This window comes from Urocitellus parryii, chromosome 10 (genome assembly GCF_045843805.1).
Source record: "Urocitellus parryii isolate mUroPar1 chromosome 10, mUroPar1.hap1, whole genome shotgun sequence".
Classification (NCBI taxonomy): domain Eukaryota; kingdom Metazoa; phylum Chordata; class Mammalia; order Rodentia; family Sciuridae; genus Urocitellus; species Urocitellus parryii.
Genome location: NC_135540.1, coordinates 112,311,488 through 112,334,465, shown reverse-complemented (window position 1 = coordinate 112,334,465; position 22,978 = coordinate 112,311,488). Strand labels below are relative to the sequence as shown.

The following is a 22,978-nucleotide window of genomic DNA, read 5'->3' as shown; positions in this document are numbered from 1 at the left end:
CATCATGTGAAAAACACAAGGCTCTATGAACCAGGAAGCAGGTTCATTAGAGATACCAAATCTGCTGATATTAGGATGTTAGACTTTCCAGCTTCCAAAACTGTGTGACATAAATGTTTCTTGTTTAAAGCTACCCAGTCTATGGTAATTTTGTTATAGCAGCTAGACTGAACTAAGGCACTTTTGTTGTTCCTGGGTTTGTTCTTTCCTTTAGGAATTAAGTGAATGAGCATAAAATCAGGGCTAATGTTGAATCACTTTTGAAAGATATACAACTTTCACCTTTGTGAGCAGGTACTTAAGTTTATGAAGTCTGTATTTCCCACTTAATATTAGCACCACAATTTTCCACATTGTTCCTTAGAAAGGGCAAAATGCAGTAAACTGTTAGAAACTCTTACAGAAATCTTGCTGAACCAAGATGGATTCACCTGAAACAAGGTAACTGTCTGGAGGCCCCAGCTACTCTTCAGAACTCTTGAGTGCATGCAGACAGATAATGAACCAATACAGAGAAAGCATTTTCTGTCCAGAATGTACAAATGTGCAGCCATATAAAAGTGGGCTGTGAGAAAGTGGAGGCTAACATTTGAGGCACACATGATACTTGTTGGGCACTGATAATATTGGATACAAAATGATGCTATACTGTAAAGAACCAAGTTCCAGAAGCCAAAACATACCCTATGGCTCAGAACTCAAAGTTCTCTTCAACTTCAGGTGGATGTAGAGTCCAAGGTAAATATAAGGTAATCAAATATTTTCATCTACCTTGAAAAGGGAAAATTATATGCTTTACTTTGAAAAATTCCTTAATGGAAAAATTAAATAAGAAATAAGAAGCATTTTCAACCACTAACTAAAGATCACAAGAATTCTTAACCCCTCTTAGATTCGATTAGGCAGCTATACAGGCTCAGCCTTCTAGAAAAGGTTATATCACATATTACATGAAAAAGCAATCTGAGCTGCACACAGTGGTGCACACCTTTAATCCCAGCAGCTTCGGAGGCTGAGGCAGGAGTATTGGGAGTTCAAAGCCATCCTCAGCAACTTAGTGAGGCCCTAAGCAACTCAGTAAGATCCTGTCTCTAAATAAGATATAAAAAGGACTAGAATATGGCTCAGTTGGTTTAGTGCCCCTAAGTTCAATGCCTGGTACCAAAAAACAAAACAAAACAAAACAAAAACAAAAACAAAACAAAACAAAAAAAGCTTTATGAATAAGTTGATTTCATGTCTTACTCCTTATGATTTGTCTTTTCATCTGATTCACTCTTGAGAGTATTAATATGGTATCAAAGAGGCTTGAGTTGCATCCTTGCTGATACTTGCTGGCTCTTTCTTCAGACAGGTTACCTAACTTCTTGAATGGAGGTTTTATCATTAGTGAGATTGGGGGAACATCTGTTTTTTAGAGTGACTGCAATAATAAAATGTGCTGACTCCTTTACTTGTGAAGAAAGTGCCCTGCTCAAAGTTTGGCATAAAGCCAACATCCAAGAAAGCCCAAAAGAGGTACCGACCCATAATGAAGAAACATCGGCACGCTGTGGACTGCTGCGTAACACTGGTATAACCCAGGGAGTGTACTGAATCATCTTACGTTTTCCTGTGAAATCTCCCAATTTTACGTCAACCTGACTTTTGACTGCTAACATTCAACTCTACCAGCTAATTCTTTGATTGTATAAAAAATATCTGGCTGGGATAGTGGTGCACGTTTGTAATCCCAATGACTGGGAGGCTGAGGCAGGAGACTGTAAATTCAAGGACAGTCTCAGCAACTTAGTGATTCTAAGTTTCAAGATAAAAAAAAGTGAAAAGGCCTGGGGATGTAGCTTAGTAGCAAAGTGTTCCCGGGTTTAATCCCTAATACCCAAAAAACAAAAACAAAACCAAAACAAAACAAAAACTCTGGGAAACTGTCTGCCCTTCAGTTCTGAGAATGAGAGTATTATCTTTTCTCTTATAGCACACAGCGCTTGGCACATGGTAGAAGAAATATTCATAAAACTACCCGCTGTTTTTCTTTATCTCTTAATTTCTGCCTCCAAACTGAGAGAACTCCTTTGACAGTTACAAACTTATGTGGAGTTTCTGCTCTCTTTTTGTATATTTTTTTTGAACAGATAATCAAATAAAAATATATTGATTTAAAATAATTGATGATGAGAGAAAACACACAGGGCTAGTCTTGCTGGGCCTATTCTTGGGATAGAACATCATCAAGTCAATTCTTAAAGCAGAGAAATATCATTTACCTTGGAAAGTAGGATGGGGGATAATTTACCTTAGTTTGCTAAGTATTTGCCTTTTAAAACCTACTATAAGCTAATCTAAAATGTCAAATAAGAGGACATAGATATATACATGAATCTTAAATTAACACGTTTTATCAGCTATTTTGGTGGTTTGTGGCCCTGCTTCATCATCATTTAAAGAAATCAAGTATTTATAAATTTACAGCCAAATGTTTCATTATTTTTCTACTTTTATACTCTCCAAATGTTCACACCCTAAAATTATGAATTAACCGAACATTCCAAGAACATTCCTAATAATATACTATGACCATATCAAGTATGGACAATGTTGACACATTCTTAAAAAGTGAGTTATGACTCCCACGATAACAACCTGGATAAACCACTGGGTATAACTTATCTTTCTACAATGTATTAGTGATTCAATGAAATACTTTACATTCCATATACTCCTACACAATGCATATTATCAATGGCTCTTCTAGCTACTCCAGGAAGTGATAAAAGAACATACACTTAAGAGTAGAAATAAACTATGTTCATCTACAATTGGTTCATTTAGTATGCAACCCAGTCAGGATTGCTAGCTCTTTTTGATATAGTTTTTGATCAAAGACCTCTGGTGTCTCTAAATTCCTAAACTGGAATACAATGTTTAAAAGCATATGCATACAGAACCAAATCAATATAGAACAATTTTTCCAAAATGGGTAGGAGCAGACAGAAGGTGAAGTCATTGAAACCACATGATCAGAGAGGCCCCCCAAAATGTCTGAGTGGGAAAAAAGCCAAAAGAAGTGCATTTAATCAGTATGTGTTGTTAAAGATAATGGAGAGAGGGAAAGAGACAAAACAGAAAAAAACAAAAAAACAAAAAAAAAAAAACATGCTTTGCTGATACTCAGATTGGGTCTTCCAAAGCCGGGGTAGATGTACAGCACTAATTGACAAAATAGTCCAATCTCCCAAAGGATCATGCCATCTGGAAAAGGTCAAGGTTCACAAAATGGAAGCAGGTAAGAGGAAGAAGTTGTAGCACTGGGGAAATTGCTCTTGGCCCCTTAGGAGAGGCCTGGGATTTGGGATTATGATAGGTTCCATGAGGCAAATAAGTCTGTGAGGCATCTACTCTCACTCAGGGAACAAAGGCAGAGAAGTGTCAGATCTGTGTCCAGACTGGGTTTCAGCACTGGGGCAGGGATGTGCAGCAGAGAAAGACAAATCCAGGGAAAGGAAGGAAGAATGAGGTAGGGGATATAATTATATAATTTAAATAGTTTTGTGGATAAAGGCTTTTACCAAAGCCCTCATGGTAATTACTCTAAACCACCACTGAAAGCCTCCTAAACATGATTTCGAGCTTGGTATGAAGTATTCTCCAGTGGCGGCTGTGACTCAAATGCTAAAGGAAGCATTTTGGGAGGAACTGGGTCGGCAGACATCCAGTCTCTCGCATTGCCTTCAATTCAGTCAGGAAGAGGTTGCTTAGAATATACAACCAGTTTTCTGAAAATAAGCAAATTACCAAATCAACCATTTGGAGAAGGCAAAAACTGGAGCCTATGAGAAACTGTTCCCAGAACCACAGAGAAAGCTAACGTTGGGCCATTTTCTTAATGACTTGAATTAACTACTAGAGGAATACAGAAGGATTGTTGTCTGCCATATTTTCTCAGTGTAGATCCCCAGTACACACTGTTTCCTTTATTTCACATATACACTCAGTTCTTTCGATAAAACTACACCTAGGTCTTTCTTTGGTTCTGTAAGTGCAAGGTAGCAGGATGACCCCTTGGTGGCTTTGTGGGGGTGAACCTGGTCCTGAGTTGATGAAACAAGCTGGAACTCCTGGGGATTGCCTCTCAGAATGCTTTTCCCTATAATCGAGTCCTTCTGTCAAAAACAAAACTAAATAAAGACATAGCTCTGAGATTTGGATCACTCAAGGGGATTCAGAATCCTGCACTAGATAACTGTGTGAACTCAAAGTCTTCATGTACACATGGAGGGGGGAAGATATAGCACCAGCCCTATGGGAGCAGAGAATTTTGCACCAGAAACTCCTGGCACATAGTAGGTCTCCTAGACCCCTTCATTTTCATGAATGTACTGACTCATCAAAGGTGTGAGCAGGAGACGTGAAGAGGGCATAAGAAAATTTCTCCATTCAGAAATGCCCACAGGCATGTGGGGAGATAGCAAGGGGGCAGACTGGTTAGAAAGTACTTATCTGTAATTCTAGGTCTTGGGAACTCTGGGAAGAGTTCAGATGTCTAGCCAAAATGAGGAAAAGAATTCTGAGGCTTGGGGGAGGAAGCATTTCTTGAAACAGAAATACTGTGAATTTGTGAACAACTTCACGTAGGGCTCTGCACACAAACTGGGCACACTGAATTTTGTTTAAAAAGGGGGACACATTGAGTTCCATGAGACCAAACAATGGGTTTGATGAAACTTCTTCAACCACATACTTTGGCCTGTAGCAGACACTGTCTTAAATCAGGGGAAAGGAAAATAGATTATTTGTTCAAATGTTATTTTCATTCTTGAGTAATGTTTACATTTTTTCACTAACCTATTCCTTTCAAAGGTAATGCATTTGGCTCTCTTCACTGAAGACTACTTGGAGCAAGCAGTGTGCCAGACAGGATATGAATAATCTTCCTACCTTGGGGCACTGCAGAAAACGACCTCTGCATCTGATAGGGATACACTCACACCTTAAAAGTTAATCTAAGATCTTAAGATTTCAAGCCCAAAGTTGAACTAGCTTTGCTGATGGTAAAAGAAAATTCATGGTGTTGAAACGCCAACACTGGTGGTGGAAAGAAACTCAGTGTGGTTTAAAACCTGCCTAAACTATTTGTCAAAGCAATACAAAATGTATTGTATTAGACTCAGGGGACATATCAAAATAAAACCTGAAGTAGCCCACATTCCCCCCTCACCCCACTTCTTTTCTGGAGTCAGGTCAATAACTTGCTTATTCTGGATTTCTTTCAGAAGCCATTCACCAGTGGCTGGTTCCCAAAACAGTGAGGTTTGTCTGCATAATATATACAAGTTGAGCTTAAAAGGGTACAGATGACAACTTTAGCATTTATGTCCTGAATGTGCTATAAGTTATAGTCAAAACTTACATGCTATTAGAAAGTCAAATATGGCTAGAAAAAAATAGTCATTCCATAAAGGGTTTGCTTTTACTCTGGTGTTGAAAAAATTGTATTTTAATGCTTGTTAATGTAATATCCATTGTGGCCAACAATTCATTTTCTGAAAAAAAAATATATCAGGGAGGGGAAACACTGGTATCCATAATCAAACCTACAGTTAATTTGGGGCCATATTCTTAAATTAAGTAGAGAAATTTAAGTAATTTAAGAGCAAGGCAGCTGTTTAAAGTTATCTCTTACAGCAGATGGAAATGAAGAAGTCTCCTCTCCCAGGAATAATAGTGCTAGAAGAAATAGTAATGATGAGGATCATGACCACAGTCAATATTTCTTGAGTGCTTACTACATGCCTGTCAACTATTTCTAAGCATTAAACAGGAGTACTGTCTTCTTTAGCCCTCAGATCATTCCTAGGAAATGAATATTTTCATTACTCTTATTTTTCAAATGTAGCAGCTGAGGGTAAGAAAAAGTTATTTTTATATTATATTCCAGAATCAAATGACTTAGCTACATTCCCCAGTGCTGCTTAGCTGTCTTTTTGATTAGGAAACTCTTTCTAGATTCCTATTTTGAGGCATAATTATATCTGTCTACTAACATTTTCAGGTGTCAAGGCTTTAATCCAGCACCTGGTCCAAAACAGAAAGCACTTAAGACACATAAGCTCTTGGTTTTGTTAGTTAGGACCGGAACAGCCACACACAGAATCCTGCAGAGGGGTCAGAGTTCACTTTTCCTAGGAGGTCAGAAAGCTGTATTTTTCTGTGGGGTCAATGATACTTGGCTTCTCCCAGGAAGTGTGGTGGCTGCTCCCCCTGCACCTCTCAGGAAAGTCTGGCAGTAGAAAGGCCGGGGAACTACAGTAAGAATGGATTTAAGTTCTAGCTTTACCAGATTCCACAGCTCCCCCTACAAAAGAGATGCTAGAAGGTGAGTCTTATGTTAAGGGTATATCAGGAGAAACTCAAGAAAGATGGCTTTGGTACCCAGGAGACATCTATTTATTCCTTTATGTCATACAGTGAGTAGCATAAGAAATGATAATCCTTCACACTCTGGGCTTGACAGATGACATGGTGGTGAGCTATCTCAACGAAGCAAACCTCCATCATTTTTCTATCATGTAGAAACTTTGATCAAACCAAGATGAAAGAGTAAGATTTTGAGTTGCCTGAAAGTATTTCCAGAGATTCACAGAGTTGGTATGCTATGAGGCTCTTGTATAGTATTAAAACTATATTTCTTAGTATATCATAAACCCAATCCTTCCAGAACTGTTTTAGTGTATTTTGAAAGACTTTTTAAAATTAGAAATCGGGTCATAGTATCAAATTCTCTAGTTCTTAGCTCACAGTTTAGATGTTTCCAGTTTTGACAGACTTTGAAGGAATTATTTCATGACAAACTCAAAGACATCACTTTGAGTTTTATCACAAACTCAAAGATGCAAAAGGGATGCCTTAGATACAGGTTATTCAGTAGAAGGGACTCTTAGAGGTTTGTGGGCTATTTCCTGAGCTTTGCTGTGGAGTCAGGGAGGAAGTATAAAAATGTTCTTCAAGCCAGCAATCTGGAATTCTTGTCTCTGCAGATGCTTATGGAAATGTCTCATATGAAGAGCATAATCAGAACTCCTATTAAAGAGGCTCAAATAGTATACAACAAATTACCCAAATGAAATAGTTATTGAAAATTCTGATCAACTTTAGGTGAGCCTTATCTATGAAATTCTTTTCTAAATTAAAAAAAAAAAAGAATCAAGCTTTTTTGCTTGAGAAACTCTTTCGATGACGGGCATTTTATAAGAGCCTGTCCTTAGACAGTAGACTGTCTAAGAAGGAGGCATTGCTCTTGCAATGATAGTAGTTGGGAGTAAACGGAGGCAGGCAAACCTCTCAAGTTTCCCTATCAGGTCTGCAGAGCAAATCTCTCCTTCTGTTTGTATCTTTAACTGTAGTTTGGTTTAATGCATTTACTTAAAGGACTTAAAAAACATCGGAAGAGCTACTCCAGCCCCCCCACCCCCAGCACAATATCCATGTTGAAACCCCAAAAGCAAGCAAGCCCAGTAGCATTTTTTTTTTGTGATGATCTATATTTTGGGAGACGATGATCTCTGTTAATAGAATCACTAGAAGAAACAGTTTTCTATGTGAAATTTCAAGATCCTTGAATATAATACTTTGTAAAAGTTTAATATAAGAGAAAGAGATTGATCTGTTCAATTTTAACAGTACTAGGAATAACATTTTGCAGAAAATTTGAATAGTTCAGAGCAATATGTATCACTTATGTAAAAGAGAATCTACAGTTATAATTTGTTCCCTTAGGAAAAAATTAAAACTTGGAAAAATAGTTTTTGTAACAAAGATAATCATCATGCAAAAACAAGTTACAAGCAACGGGAATACTGTTCTTTCTACAAAATTTCATAACATCTCCTTTTCACATGTGCCATGTTTTGGGCTAACCATACTAATCCTATGCCAAACGTGATGTTCTCTCTAAAGGCAGCAAAACTTGGCTCACAGAAGCTTTTTCAACTTGCACAGTTAGTCTGGGACAGAACTGTGCTCTCAACCACTGGGCTGTTTCAGAGAATAATCTGAGTGTGCTCGTTAAAATTGTCACTTGACAAAACACACACTCACAATTCATTTCCTAAGATGTTATATTCCTAAGTTTATTACTTGTTAATTATTCTTTATGCTCATGCAGTGATAATCCTATTTCCTCTTATTATCTATCAGTACAATTTAAACATAGATAGGATGTTTTTCTTTTCTGTGGCAATGAAAAACAAATAATGATGTACCTACGGGCATCCTAGCACTTCACATGATTTGCCTGAAACCTCAGCCATGGATTTTATGACACAAGATAGGAAGTCGCTATGCAAAGTGATGTTTCCTTTCCTGCTGAGAAACAAATGAGTGCACCCCAGCAGGTCTGACCCTAAACAGCCGGATTTGTAGTCACCACTTAACTCCCTGGGAGAAAACCTTCCCCAGACAGTGGCACAGAATGCTTGGCGGGTAGGAGCTGGACAAATTAGTGCTAATTCATTCATACAGTCTGCCTCCTGCCCCAACCTGCCACTTGAATGGATAAGGAGATTCTTAACTATCCTACTTTTAAAACATCAGATATGATAAAGTACTACCAAAGTTAAAACTGATAGATGACTTTTAAAAATAATGGAACTCACCAATTAAAAAAATGGAATTCTTAACAATTATGCAGTAACTTGCTTCTCAAATATTTATAACATAATTCTTACACATGAGACAGTTTTCTGGACGCTGAGACAGAGGCTAAAGCTGAACAGACAGATACAATAGCACCTACACTGTATTATCTACCTGATACTTTTAACTACAACTGCTCCAGTAGAAATAGACAGTGCGAGTACCCTGAGGTGTTTGTTAATTTTGTGCTACCAACTTAGAAACCTCAAAATGAAAATAAATGCCACTGTTGTGACTCTACTCTGATGCACTACAATGAATATTTTTTTTGGTATTTCACTTTTCTTTTCCCCTTGAGATTATTATTTACTTGATACTTAAAACACTCAAAAGAATATTTATCCGGGCTGGGGATGTGGCTCAAGCGGTAATGTGCTCGCCTGGCATGCACGGGGCGCTGGGTTCGATCCTCAGCACCACATAAAATAAAGATGTTGTGTCCGCTGAAAACTGAAAAATAAATATTAAAAAATACTCTCTCTCTCTCTCAAAAAAAGAAAGAATATTTATCCAAGGAATGGACAAAAATGACGGAACAGAATAAAAGAAAAGCAGCCATGCTGCCACACTCTACATAGGTGGGAACCTGGATCCAGACAAAAAGGGTCCCCCGTCAGACAAGGCATGGCTTGTCCTGCTTTTGCATCACGGTTCTATCTCTGATTTAATTCGACTGTAAGAAAACATGTAACCATGTTACCCACCAAAGCATAACCGTGGGGCTGGGGTAGTGGCTCAGGGGTACAGTGCTTGCTTAGCATGCGTGAGGCACTGGGTTTGATCCCTGGCACCACATAAAAATAAAAAACCAATAAAGGTATTGTGTTTTTTTAAAAAAAGCATAACCACCACCAGGATTGGTGGGAATTATTTCCATTTCAATTTTAACAGTTCTCTGACCAAATGGAACTTCCAGAAACATCCTTGTTGACTCCTTCTTCAGGGGCCAGATGGCATACATCCAAATTTTTCTCACACCACATCACTGGCATTGGTGCCCCCAATCCTACTCCAAAGGTGACCTAAACTCTTCTCCTGGCCTCTTGCCTGTACTCCATACCTGCTGCTCTTCCAAGGCTGCCTATGTACAATCTCTCATACTTCTTCAGCACAGAGCTGATGAAGGTTCCCTCTTCCTATGTAGGCACATTCCCTAACCTGGCCCAGGCTACCACAGATGGCCTGAGATCATCTTTTCAGTTTTAACTCTATCATTTATTTATAGATACCTTTTAAATACCATGCCATGTTAAAAAAAATCAGATAGCTTCAAAAATCTATTGCAGAACATTTGCTAAGATATAGTGAGAAAAGCAAAGTACATAAAGTGTTGTATATAATGTTCTATGACTTGTTTTAACAACAGAGCCTCTGTATGTTGACATACACTCCTGAGAGTAACTCAAGAATCTGAAAGTAGGGGCCTGTCCCAGGGAGATAAACCGGCAGATCAGATGCAAAGGTGCAGATTCACTTTCTAACATCTGTACTTTTCCTGTTCTATAACTTAATTTTTACATTATGGCTTATAATTCTTCAAATAAGAATATTTGAAGATAACAAAACTTATCAGAAATGGTTATTTTGTGCTGTTTAATAACTTCCACAATTTTTAAAAAGAAGCAAAATAAGAATATTTGAAGAATTATAATATTATATAATTATAATATTTGAAGAATTATAATTATAATTTGCATTCAAATTCAGTGTTTTTCTTCTCAAGCCCCAAATAGGCCTTGAACTTACTTGTGAGAATTTTCATGTTTCAAATACTTTCCACTCTTCCATTACGCACCTCTTTCTAACTAGATGTCACTTTCTTTATAAATACACTGTGCTTCACAATATCCCCATAGTGAACTATCTACCTTATTTATAGATCTGATTTGTACTGTTATTTGTATATATGCCATTTCACTTATTGTGTAAGCATATGAGAGCATGGTTCTCTTAGTCATAATTTTTCACAAGGTAATAATAACTCAGCTATAATAATTAACTTACAAGATGGTGGATGATGGAGATAACAGTAAGTTAAAGGGGGCAGAGCTCATGGCACAATAATTTAGGGGTACATTCTTAGTGCCTAGAAGAGGGACAACTAAATGTATAAGAAAGACAGATTAGCTTCCATTGATGAATTTTTTTGAGTTTATGTTTTAAAATAGGATTAAAGTTTGGTTCACCAAAACTACTTGTTCAGTAATTAAAGGCATAAACAGCTCATATAATTGCAAAATCATATGCTAATCTTTAAATGACAAGCTGCTCAAAGATTTCATGAGAAAGAGAAAATTATCAGAGGACTGTTTAAAGGATGAATAAGAGACCATCATTCCAAGGTAAAAATCTGAAGTGAGAAAAGGCTTACATACAATCTCGGCTCTGCAGCCACCTTCTAAACATCTCCATCCTCAATCACCTCCTCACCGTGGCTCCTACCTAGCTGGCCTCTCAGCTTCACCAACATGCCTAATTATCAGGTTTTCTCCACTTGGCTCTCTGCGTCACAGTGACTATTTCAAGCAGCTGTATAATCATCACCTTTCCTGTTCTGTCTTCCACCTTAAATTACAAATATTCACCCTAACTTGAAAATATTTTCAGGTCATATGACCTACATATCATTTTGTGAACTTATATTTTATATCCTATTCCTAATAATTTTTATTTCTTTTCTAAATATGACATCAGGTGATCAAGGCCATGAAAAAATACATATGAGGAATTTACATTTTACCCTAGAAGTTAGGACATAACACACACATCAAAACAAAACTTTTCAGAAATGGTTATTTTGTGCTGTTAAATAACTTTCACAATTTTCTAAAAGAAGCAAAACGTATTTTAGCACTGGATGTTAAAACGGACATAAAATGCTTGATACACAAAATACAATACTCAGATATGAACAAGTTACAGACCATCAGGAACTTCCCAACAATGCTTTTATAAAGTGCTTTTTCTGTCTTATAATCTTAAGAAAATTATTTAGCAATTTCTATAGTTAACACAATTCCAAGGTGTGTATCAATTTAATCAATGTTATTCAAAACTATATTAAAGCAGAACAACAATGATAGCGTATCTGTTAACATTGGGAAAATAAAATATAGCTAACTGAATAAAATAAAATACTACAAGGCAATTAAGTTAGTAAACGAGGTGTTTTTTTTTTTAAAGAATTTCACTTACATCAAGAGAGCCTTCATTTATAACAATCATTCCCATGTTCTTCTTTAAGAGTTTGCAGGAATGTCCTATGTACAAACAGAACAAATACAATTACAAATACAATTAATTTTATGAAAGAGAAGACATTAAAATGATAATACTATTGAAACATCTAAGGAGGAGTTTATAAAAAAAATGATGGTGGCAATAAGCTGTTTTCCAGGCTTACAGGATGTTGAAAATGAAATGCTCTCACATGCTATAGGATGGATATAATACAAGGACATCTTTTGAGGCTGTCTTAATAAACAATAAGGAAAGAGACTGGTAAGAATTCTCAGTGTCTTGTCCTGATGACCAACACAAAGAGAAAATGATGGCTGTTGACAGAGGATGGGCACAGGAGGGTAGGCTGACTCTTTCTTAATCCACTGATCCCCACCATCTCCCTGCCCTGAGCAGTCATGATATTCTCTTCTTGCCTGCCCTCAGTTGCTCTGCTGTACCCTCTACAGGGCAAAATCACCACTTTGTTAAATCTATTCTGTACCACTTGCTATAGCTGAATGTGGCTGCAGAAAAATAGGCAAACCTGCTTTCATATTAAAAAGATAGTAAAAATAATATCACTCCCTTTGTGATTCCATTCTATCTCATGGGTTTAAATGCAACTTGAATGTTTACTCTTCTGGATCTCTCTCTCTCTCCTATTTATTTTTCTGTGATGCTGAGGATAGAACCCAGGGCCTCACATATGATAAGCAGATGCTCTACCACTGAGCTGCACTTCTAGTCCTAAATGTTTATCAATCTGAAACTCTTACTTTCCACTCAGACTTCTCTCCTGACCTCCAGGGTCTCATAACCAAGTTCTTCCTAACAGCAGACACTTGGGTATAAAGTAGACAACTCACACTTACTATATGCAAAAACCAGGCTGCTGGCACCCCTCTTGCCCCTCAAAACCTGCCTTACTTGTCTTCCACATTTTGGTTAATGGCAAAACCATTGTTCAGTTGCTAAGGCCAGAAATGTTGTCGTCACCCCTGATTACTTTCCTTCTCTCAAACCCTATGTGAAATCTACCAGTCAGTCCTCCAGGCTCTACCTTTGAAACGCATTGAGAAGCCAGCCACTCCTCATGTTGCCACCAGTTTAGGCCACCACGGCAATTCCCCTGGTTCAATGCAGTACATTCTCCCCTGGTCCCCTGCTTCCACACCGCCTCCTCTCTCAGTCCAGCCTTGGCCCAGCAGCCAGAGTGACTGTTTTCCTCACAGAGAAGTCAGATCATGTCTGTCTCAGCCTGTGTTTTCCCTGTTCACTTGGAGTGAGTGCAAAGTCCTTTCAAGGCCCTGAGCGGCCCTATCCCATGGGTCTCTGCTGTGCCCGCTCTGCTCCTGTGCTCTTTCTACAACAGAAAGTAGTTTTCCTCTGATCATCCCATGACAAGCTCCCTTCCTCTCTCAGGTCATTTCTCAAATGTCACCTTGAATTCTTCCTGACCTTCCTACTTAACTATGAATTCCTTTGGGTGATGCCCTATCACTGTGTGTGTGTGTGTGTGGTGTGTGTGTGTGTGTGTGTGTTTGTGTAATACCAATCACTGAAATCCAATATACTCTGTGCTTTTTTTCATTTACTTTGTTTCCCTGACCAGGACCTGATTTCCACAAGGGCAGAGAGTCGGCTTCTTGTTTCCTGCACTTCACTGGAACCCGGCACTGTGGACACCACAGCCATTTGCTGAATGAATCGTCTCTTTTTCTAGAATCAATCATGGCCCAAGATTCTAGAAGCTAAACATTGCCAGAAATTACTACCCTCCTCCCTTTCCTAGATCACCCACAGTGACTACACACCCTACGCTACGACTCCTGAATGCCTCCTTTCCTCACATCTCACTCTTCACCATATTTTTTCCATCTGTTGTCTTTAAGTTTTACCCTGTGTTTTCAGGTCTTCCAATTCTTGACCCATTCTGCATTTTATCATAATTCCCTTCTCAGACATCTTCTTTTCATTTTTTTCTCTCAACACCAGCGATAATTTTTATGATCAAAATTAACAACTGTGTGGCTTATAAATTTAACATTCTACTACATAATTTGTTGAAATTTAAAGTGAAAATTAATTTTCAGGGTATTAAAACTCCTGTAATTTCCCCCATGTATGTTAATAAATTTGTATGCTTTTTTCCTCCTAAAATAAATTATATTCTATTAATAACATTAATTTATTATAACTTTGTACTAGAGTTTTAGATCTATAGGATACTTCAGGCTGATTGCTAACATTTTCAAAAGGAATATGAGCTAAGCATATTTTAGAGAATACCTAAAAATGACTTTCCAAAACTGTGGTTTCATGCTGTGAATACTTCAGTCCTCTTTTTTGTGACTTTGGAGGATTTTTGTACATAATGTATATGACTAATAACAAGAGGTTAAATCTATACAAAGATTTACAGTGATCTACTATTACTGAATTTGGGGAAAAAAGGTGTTCTTTTGGTGTATTATTGGTACTATAGACTTCTAATACCAAATATCAACTTTCTTCTTAGTAAGACCTTTGTTATAAACTGAATTTTTTCTCTCAACCCTGAAATTCCTTTGCTGAAACCTGTGTGACTATTTGTACACAGGACCTTTAAAAAGGTAATTAAGGCTAAAGGAGGTCATAGTGTGGGGCCTGCTATGGTCTGAATATTTGTCTCCCCCAAATTCAATACTGAATCTTATTACCGTGTGATGGTAGTAGGAGGTAGGCTGTTGGCACCTGTAAGCCAGGAAGAGAGGCCTCACCAGAAACCAACCCTGGGCACTCTAATCTTGCATTTCCGGTCTCCAGAAAAATCAGTTTCTATTGTTTAAGTCACCCCATATAAGATATCCTGTTATGGCAGCTTGAGCCAATACAAACTTTTTTATTTTCCAAAATAATTTGAATTGACTGTAGGAAGAATACAAACTAGCAACTTTCTTACTTCCTCTCTCAGAAACATTTGGTCACATAAACAAGTGTCAGTACACAAGCATGCCACAAATCTAATCCCTAGACCCTCACAGACAACTACAGAAGTATTATCAGCATGTGTCCCTCATGAATGCCACATTAGGAGGCAGGATGCAAAGGTAAGAGAAAGTATATGTGGTTGTGAGAGCTCAATTTTGGTTGCATATAAAGCCACTGCAACTTTAAAGGCAGTATTGAAGCTGTAAGTAAATAAATAGGAAGGTCTAATAATATAAATTTGGAATCGATATATCAACTCTTTCAGATATTGAAACATCTCAAATCCACCTTCTAAAATATATCTATCTGTTAAAAAGCACCTGAATTAAGTGAATTACCAATATTAATGGCAGTTTCTTGCTTGTCCCCCGTGAGGATCCAGATTTTGATATCTGCTTTCATCAGAGTTTCTATGGTTTCAGGCACTTGATCTTGTAATTTATCCTCAATAGCTGTAGCTCCAAGTAGCTGAAGGTTCTGGAAAAAAATTAGGGGTAAAATTTTTAAGAATCCAACTAGTTTAGATTCTTTAAAAACAAGAATTGAAGTACATAGTTGTTTGAAAATCAGAGACTTAATGATAATTCATGGACTTAGGTGTAAGTTCCAACTATTCCACTGAGCTTTCTCTCTTAAGGATCCTTGACTTTCATCCGGAATAGTTTTCCATGACAGTAAGACTGTCTTACCTTACTGTCTCCCTAAAAGCAAATTCTAAAACAAACAAACAAATACCACACCCCAACAAAACAAAGCCCAAAAATATTTAGAAGGGGAAAAGAAAAAGTCAGTTAAAAAGGAGCAGGTAGCTATCAAGAAAGACAAAACACAATAAGGAAGATTACCACAGTGAAAAAGCAATCTTGATGATTTATTTAAAAAGAAAAGGATATACACTAATATTGTCAAATTGCAATCTGAAGTATTATCAGGGAATGTACACATGATGAAGTTAGAAATGAGGAGGAGAGCAGTAAACATAGTTATAGCGTTGGTGTCTTTAAGAAAGAACAGGTTGAGCGTTTTTCTCATTGTTCCACTTTGCACAGGAGAAGGTCAGAATGTCACAGAAATATTGCTCATTAGAGTGTATCCTTCACACAAGACTGAACACAACTAATAGAGGTGCACTTTGAAGATATTGTGGATTTGGTTTTAGACCACTATGATAAAGCAAATATCACAATGAAACAAGTCATGTAAATTTTTTTTTGGTTTCCCAGTGTGCATAAAAGTTACATTTATCATATAGTATAGTGTATTAAGTATGCAAGAGCATTTGTCTAAAACAATGTAGCCAGGCATGGTGGCACATGCCTGTAATCCCAGTGGCTCCGGAGGCTGAGGCAGGAGAATCGAAAGTTCAAAGCCAGCTTCAGCAATTTGGTGAGGTCCTAAGCAACTTGGTAAGATGCTGTCTAAAAATAAAAAAATAAAATAGGGATGTGGACCTAGTTCAGTGGTTGAGCACCCCTGGGTTCAATCCCCAGTAGCAATCAACCAACCAACAAAAAGAATGTAAATACTTTAAAAATACTTTATTGCTAAAAAATTGCTAATGGTCATGAGCCTTCAGCAAGTCATCATCTTCTTGCTGGTGGAGGGTCTGGCCTTGATGTGGATGGCCACTGACTGATCAGGGTGGTGGCTGCTGAAGGCCATAATAAGAGAGCCAGTCTGTTCTTTGAGGCCAGGCATTAAAATATCTCTAGTTATGAAAGTCCTAGATGGTGTCTTCTTCAAGATAAGACTGTTACATCCACACTGAAAACCTGCTGTTGACGGCAGCGCCCTTCTTCATCTATCTCCACTAGACCTTTTGGACAACGTGTTGCAGCTTCTTCACCAGCATTTGCTGCTTTGCCCTATACATCTCCAACTGTGGAGATGGCTTCTTTCCTTATTCTTCTTTCCTTATTTCTTCACCTCTCTCAGCCTTCACAGAACTATAGAGGGTTAGGGCCTTTCTCTGGATTTGTTTTTGGCCGAAGGGAATGTTGGTCTGATCTTCTATCCAGATCACTAAAACTGTGACGTATCAGCAACAAGCCTGATTTGCTTTCTTATTATTCATGTGTTCACTGGAGTAGCACTTTAATGTCCTTTGAGGACATTCCCACTGCATTCACTGCTTGGCTAATTGGTGCAAGAGACCAGCTTTCCAGTCTACTTGTCTTTAGCCACGCCTTCCTTGCTAAGCTTACCCATTTCTAGCTTTTGATTTAAAGTGAGAGATGGGCAACTCTTCCTTTCACTTAAATGTTTGTAAACCTTTGTAGGTTTACTGATTCGTCTGATTTCAATATTGTCGTATCTCAAAAAAGGAAGCCTGTGGAAAGGGACAGAGATGGAGGGATGGCTGGTTGGTGGAACAGTCAGAACATACACAACATTTACTGATTAACTTCAGTGTCTCATGTGGGCACAATTTGTGGTGTCCTCCAAAACAATTACAATAATATTAAAGATCCTTGACCATAGATCACCATAACAAATATAACAATGATGGAAAATCTTGAAATATTGCAAGAATTATCAAGATGTAACACAGAGACCTGAAATGAGAACATGGAGTTGGAAAAATGGTGCTGGCAGACTTGTTCTCTCCACACCCTTGCATGTGTGGCTAATTCCTGTATCAGTCAGGAATGCTTCTGGCTGCAAGTAAGAGAAAAATCTGACTACAATGGCTTAAGTGAAGATTTGATTTTCCTCATAAGTAGTACTGCAGTAGGCAGTTATGGCTCAAGCACATCTCCATTCATCTTCCTGAGTGCTCTCAACGTCTCAGGGGCCCTCACTGGTATAATTATAGCGGCCATATTGAAGACAAGAGTAAGAAAGTGATATCAACAGGGTCTCTTATTTGAAAAAGCAAAATTATTTTTAAAAAACCCTCAGCATATTTCCAAACATGGCCAGTTAGCCATATTGTGTTACATGGATATCACTAACCATCAGTATTTAGTTTTCTCAGTTCCACAGGGGAGACATCAAGGGAGAAGGCAGATGGGAATGATTGTTAAATTAGTCAGCCAACAGTCTCTGCCACAATGGACTTAGAGAGAGCTGTGCATGTGCAAGATGTTTCCATGGGATACACAAACAATCTTGTCTATTAATAGATATACCACATATTCTTCACTTGCTGGTGAAACCTGGTGTATTCTGTGATACCAAACACAAAAGTTACAGCTTACTTTTAGCTTTCCTTTGCCTTTCAAAACAAGTTTTCTCCTCTGCTGTACTCAGAAATTTGTCCATCTTTCCATATCTTACCATATAGGGTTAACATCCCTAATTAGAAAATCTAAAGTCTGAAATGCTCCAAAATCTGAAATGCTTTTAACACCAACATGATGCCATGGGTGGAAAATTCCACATCTGACTTCATGTGATGTGGTAGTTAAAACCTGGGTACAAAAAAATATAAATATTTATAACATAAAATTACCTTTACACTCTGTGAAAGAGGCTTATACAAAAAAATGAATTTTATGTTTATACTTGGGTCTCCTCTTCAAGGTATCTCATGATGCACATAAAATATTCCAAAATCTGAAAAAAAATCTGAAATCTATTCATAAGCATTTCAGATAAAGGATATTCAATCTGTATTAAGATGAGCTGTTTAAATGTGTGACCCTAGTAGTTTTCCTCAAAAGTAGGGGCCATGTCCTATTTATCTTTGTATTTCCATAATATTGAGGCAGCAGTCAGTATTTTCACTAAGTGAGCTCATGACAAACTCAACAAAAACAAAATCCATAATCCTAAAGTTAAAAAATATCGATGCAATCTAGACCATTTTCTATTCAGTGTGTTCCAAATAATGCACACAGCTGTTAGATACACTTGATGCATGACTTCTCGGGATATGATATATAAAACAGGAAAGTAAATATCATCTTCTTTAAGAAGATAATATTATTTCATTACCTTTAATGGGAAGCAGATTTGAAATCTATCATAACCTGATGGATAATTATCATCAAGAAGTTCAAGGAAAAAAAGGAGGAACAGTTCAGCATCAACTGTGCCAGTGTTATAATTGCTATATTTCAACATTTAGACAACGACTCCATCAGTTCTTCCAGCTACTTTTAGGGTATTTGCAGTTACATCATTCAGGCTCACATCCCAGTGAGGAACAGGATGTAGTTGTGTTCGAATTTTAAATATTCTATGGAAGATATCATAAGGTTTCTTAATGATCGCGGCAATAGTTCAGTAATACAAATTCTTGAAATTCTCTAAATCAAACTAAAACAAACCAAAACCAAAACCTTCCCCCCAAAACATAATTATTTTTTGTAATATATTTCACAAAACACTGCGTAACTACATAGAGAGTCAAAATATTCATTAGAAATATAGTCAAATATATTTGATGAGCTCTACTCTTGAGCAGAAAAATGAATTCAGAAAATATAGAGATAAGCATCACCACACACAACTGACTTCACTGGAGATCATGTTGAAATCATATTTAAAATAAGGAAAGCATCTGGATTTGTACAGGTGAAAGGAAAACATTTTCAAGACAAGCAAAATTAACACAAAGGATCAAAGATGTAGGATTAGCAAGGTATGATCAGGAAAGTTACAAGCAGGTGATCATGGAGTGTGTTGGTGATAATAGGGATTTGTAGAAGGGTAATAAAACATTTCTGAACATTCAGCAAAATTGGTGTGGGCCTACATTGATGTGTGAAAAGAAAACACTCTGCTCCAAAAATCTGTTCATTTCCCCTGTATCCTAAGAGCTTCCCGGGAACAGCACTTATTAATTTTAGTGCAAGGCTGTGCAGACTCCTATCCTTTTGCCCTGGTGTCATTTATTGTGAGATTAAGATCTTGAGTGATAGGCTGTTCTGCCTTCGGAAATTAATATCTTCAGCTACATAGAGATCATTAGGAAAAAAGATGTGAACTTTGCGTGCTTTTCCTGATCATAACACTAGGGTGTTCGGGCTGTAATCAATTTCATCCCAAATATGTATTACCTTACACAGATGGTCACTAATGGGCACTATGGGAATTACATATTCAGAAAGTGTTGAAACGTGATAAAATTCCCATGGCATTTATGGAATTAAAAAAAAATCCAAAATACTAATTTTACTTTCAAGCTGTCACCATGCCAAAAGTTATAAAGGTTTCAGGTTGAGGACTCTTTGACATAATATAGATTTAGTTATCACTGAAAAATCATGAAATAATATTTATTCACCTAGTAAAGTCCCCAATATTCTTATTTTTCTCTTTCAGATGTTTCTAAATTATGCAAGCTTTTTACAAAAGGTATATAAATACAAAACTTCTTCCCTAGTGAAGATCAAAAAGCTTCATATAGAGTGTTCAAAAACTTTCTGTAGTCTGGTAAAATGTATTATGACAGATTTAGGAATTGTGGTTGTTTTCTCCCCCAATACATGTATATTTTACTAAGTATCAGAACCTCAAAGTGACCTATATTTCCATGAGAGCAAAGATTTGGTTAGTGTTTAGATGATATATTTCTAAAAGCATGTGTTATGTTTCCAAGTGAGAAAAATATAATGATCAAGCTCATAATACTAATGTAGGCTTGAGTAATACTGCAACATAGGCAATTTAATAGTTTCTTTAAAGACAAAGATGTAATATTGACATGCAAAATTTTACCACTGGATTAATATGATAAAGGCCAGCAATATAAACTTTATTTCAACATGAAATAACAACTAGGTAGGTAAAAATAAAGAAGCAACTAACACTTTCTGAGCAGAGAAAATGGACCAGACACTGTTCAGTGTTTGGCATTTATTGTTCCAGTTAACAGCTTTTGGGAGGCTGAGTCAGTTTTCTGAGGTCACACAGATACAGTTGAACTAGGATAGTAAGAAAGAAACCCCAAGAATCATTACATACCCAAAGGAAGCAAATGAGAACTAAGACAGAGGAAATGAAAGTAAGACTTTTATTCAGATCATTGGGTTTTTAAACATCTGTCTCTGTTCCTTAGTCTTTTTTTTTTTTTTTTTTTTTTTTTTTGGGTACCAGAGATTGAACTCAGGGGCACTCGACCACTGAGCCACATCCCCAGCCTTACTTTGTATTTTATTTAGAGACAGGGTCTCACTGAGTTGCTTAGTGCCTCTCTTTTGCTGAGGCTGGCTTTGAGATTACAGGCATGTGCCACCGTGCCCAGCCTGCTCCTTAGTCTTTAACAACACTTTGTTTCTATGAATGGGGTTTAGCCTCAGTCCTACCAGATGTACCTATTCTCTTCTCACCTGCAGGACCCACATTCACATTTGAAGATGAGCTCCTTTAGAAGACACAGCCTGCACTTACTCATTCAGATGCACTAAGCATGTAGTTCTGGGGATATGAAGTGATCTCCTGCAACAAGGGATTTCCATTTCAGAAAGTATCAGCAGACACTCTTCTTTGGATTCCTTCCCATCTTCTATTGCTGTTTCACCTAAACCTGCCTGAGAACATCTCACTAAGCCTGCAGTAATTAGCCACAGGGCCAGGACTCTTTCCATACTTTAGCAGGCATCAGAATCACTTAGGCTTAGTACCATCTTGTTAGGCCCTGCACTCAGAATTGCTTAGTACCATCTTGTTAGGCCCTGAACTCAGAATTGCTCACTGAATAGGTCTCAGCTGAGGCTGGGAATGTGCACTGGCTGCAATGCTGCTGTTTGGAGAACTGTAACTCTGAAAATTTCTGACCTATAGCAGGGTTGACAAAATGTTCTGTAAACGAACAGATGGTAAATTGAGGGTCATACATTCTCTGCTGCAACTACTCAGTTCTGTTGCTGAGCAGAAAAGCAGCCAAAGATATTATGCAAATCAATGGATGTTACTGTGTTCCAATAAAACTTAACAAAAACAGGCAGTGCATGGGTGTGGCCATTGAGCTGAAGTTCGCAGACCTTGTGAGTGTCCCATCTCTACATGTGGCTCCTTCATGATAGCTCTGGATATTCCCTTGTCCAGCTCCTACCTACCCTTTTTTGTCTTTGTGCAACACTAAATTTCAGACAAAACTTCTTAACTGTGATGTAGGGTTATCATCAAAAAAATAATGCTTCCCCCAATTAATCACATTACTGTATGTTATACTGCCGCAGTCCTGCTGCAGCAAAATAACCGGGGGTTGACGAGGAACTTGTGCAGATTGATACAGCAGGAGTGGGAGCCCTTTATTGTAGGACAGGAGGGGTATATATACATTCCATACAGCTTATCTTAATTAACATAAACTAGATACAGCAGTCAACCAATAAGGAATCTCCACACTTAATGGCTCGCTGGCGCCACCTCACAAACCACTCCCCCTGGCAAAATGCCAGGCGCCATCCCGACTTGTTTATAAACTCTAACATTATACCCTATCTTTAAAAATACTATGCTAGTCCTGTGTTCTATATACTACATATGTACTTTCATGTGTATACAAATGACAAACATAGGAAAGAAGTATCGATTTAGTCTGGATAGTTAAAAAAAACACAACCATCTAATGTGAGTTAACACTTGACTTTAAATCTTAAACAATGACTTCAGATTTAGTCCATCCGGAGAGGTCAAGAGTTAATTCTAGACAGAACAAATCACACGTGCAGAGATGGAGGTATGGAAAAAGTCTATCGCATTTGAGAAGTTGCCATTAAGTTAATATGAGAGCAATAAATGAAATGAGGCATGGTGGTGAGGAAGATGAGGCTGGAAAAGCAGGGGAAGAGTGGAAATTCAAGGTCAGTGTGTTCCAGTGAAGATTCCAAAGGCAAAGGGTATCTGCTGAGAATTTTAGAAGGGGAGACTCATAAGGAGACTCAGTTCCGCCTTGTATTGGGGGGTATTCGCTCTTGAGCCTTTTTTCTTCTTAACACCATTTAGCAGAGATGCAGGTATGGATGGATGACAGTCTTATAAAAGAGAACATCCCACTTCTCCTTTCAGTTTAAACTGGGCTATGAAACTAAGGCTGAGAGCATTAAACCCTTGGAATGACCCACTTGCATGCTTCTGAAGAAATCAGGCAACTGGTTAATGTTTCTGAGGCCAAGAAAAAGGTTTTAGCTGGTTGCTTTCT

The 22,978-nt window shown here is 37.7% G+C and overlaps 1 protein-coding gene across 2 annotated transcripts in view; it reads right to left on the bottom strand.

Annotated features, from left to right (window-relative positions):
- Positions 1–22,978, bottom strand: part of Atp8a1 (ATPase phospholipid transporting 8A1) — a 214,804-nt gene that overhangs the window by 75,786 nt on the left and 116,040 nt on the right. For both annotated transcript variants that reach the window (XM_026386651.2, XM_077803452.1), the window contains 2 exons: positions 15,222–15,360; positions 11,887–11,951 (listed from right to left, as the gene is read on the bottom strand). In XM_026386651.2, the coding sequence (XP_026242436.1) occupies positions 11,887–11,951; positions 15,222–15,360 (204 nt within the window). The remainder of the gene's footprint in view (positions 1–11,886; positions 11,952–15,221; positions 15,361–22,978) is intronic.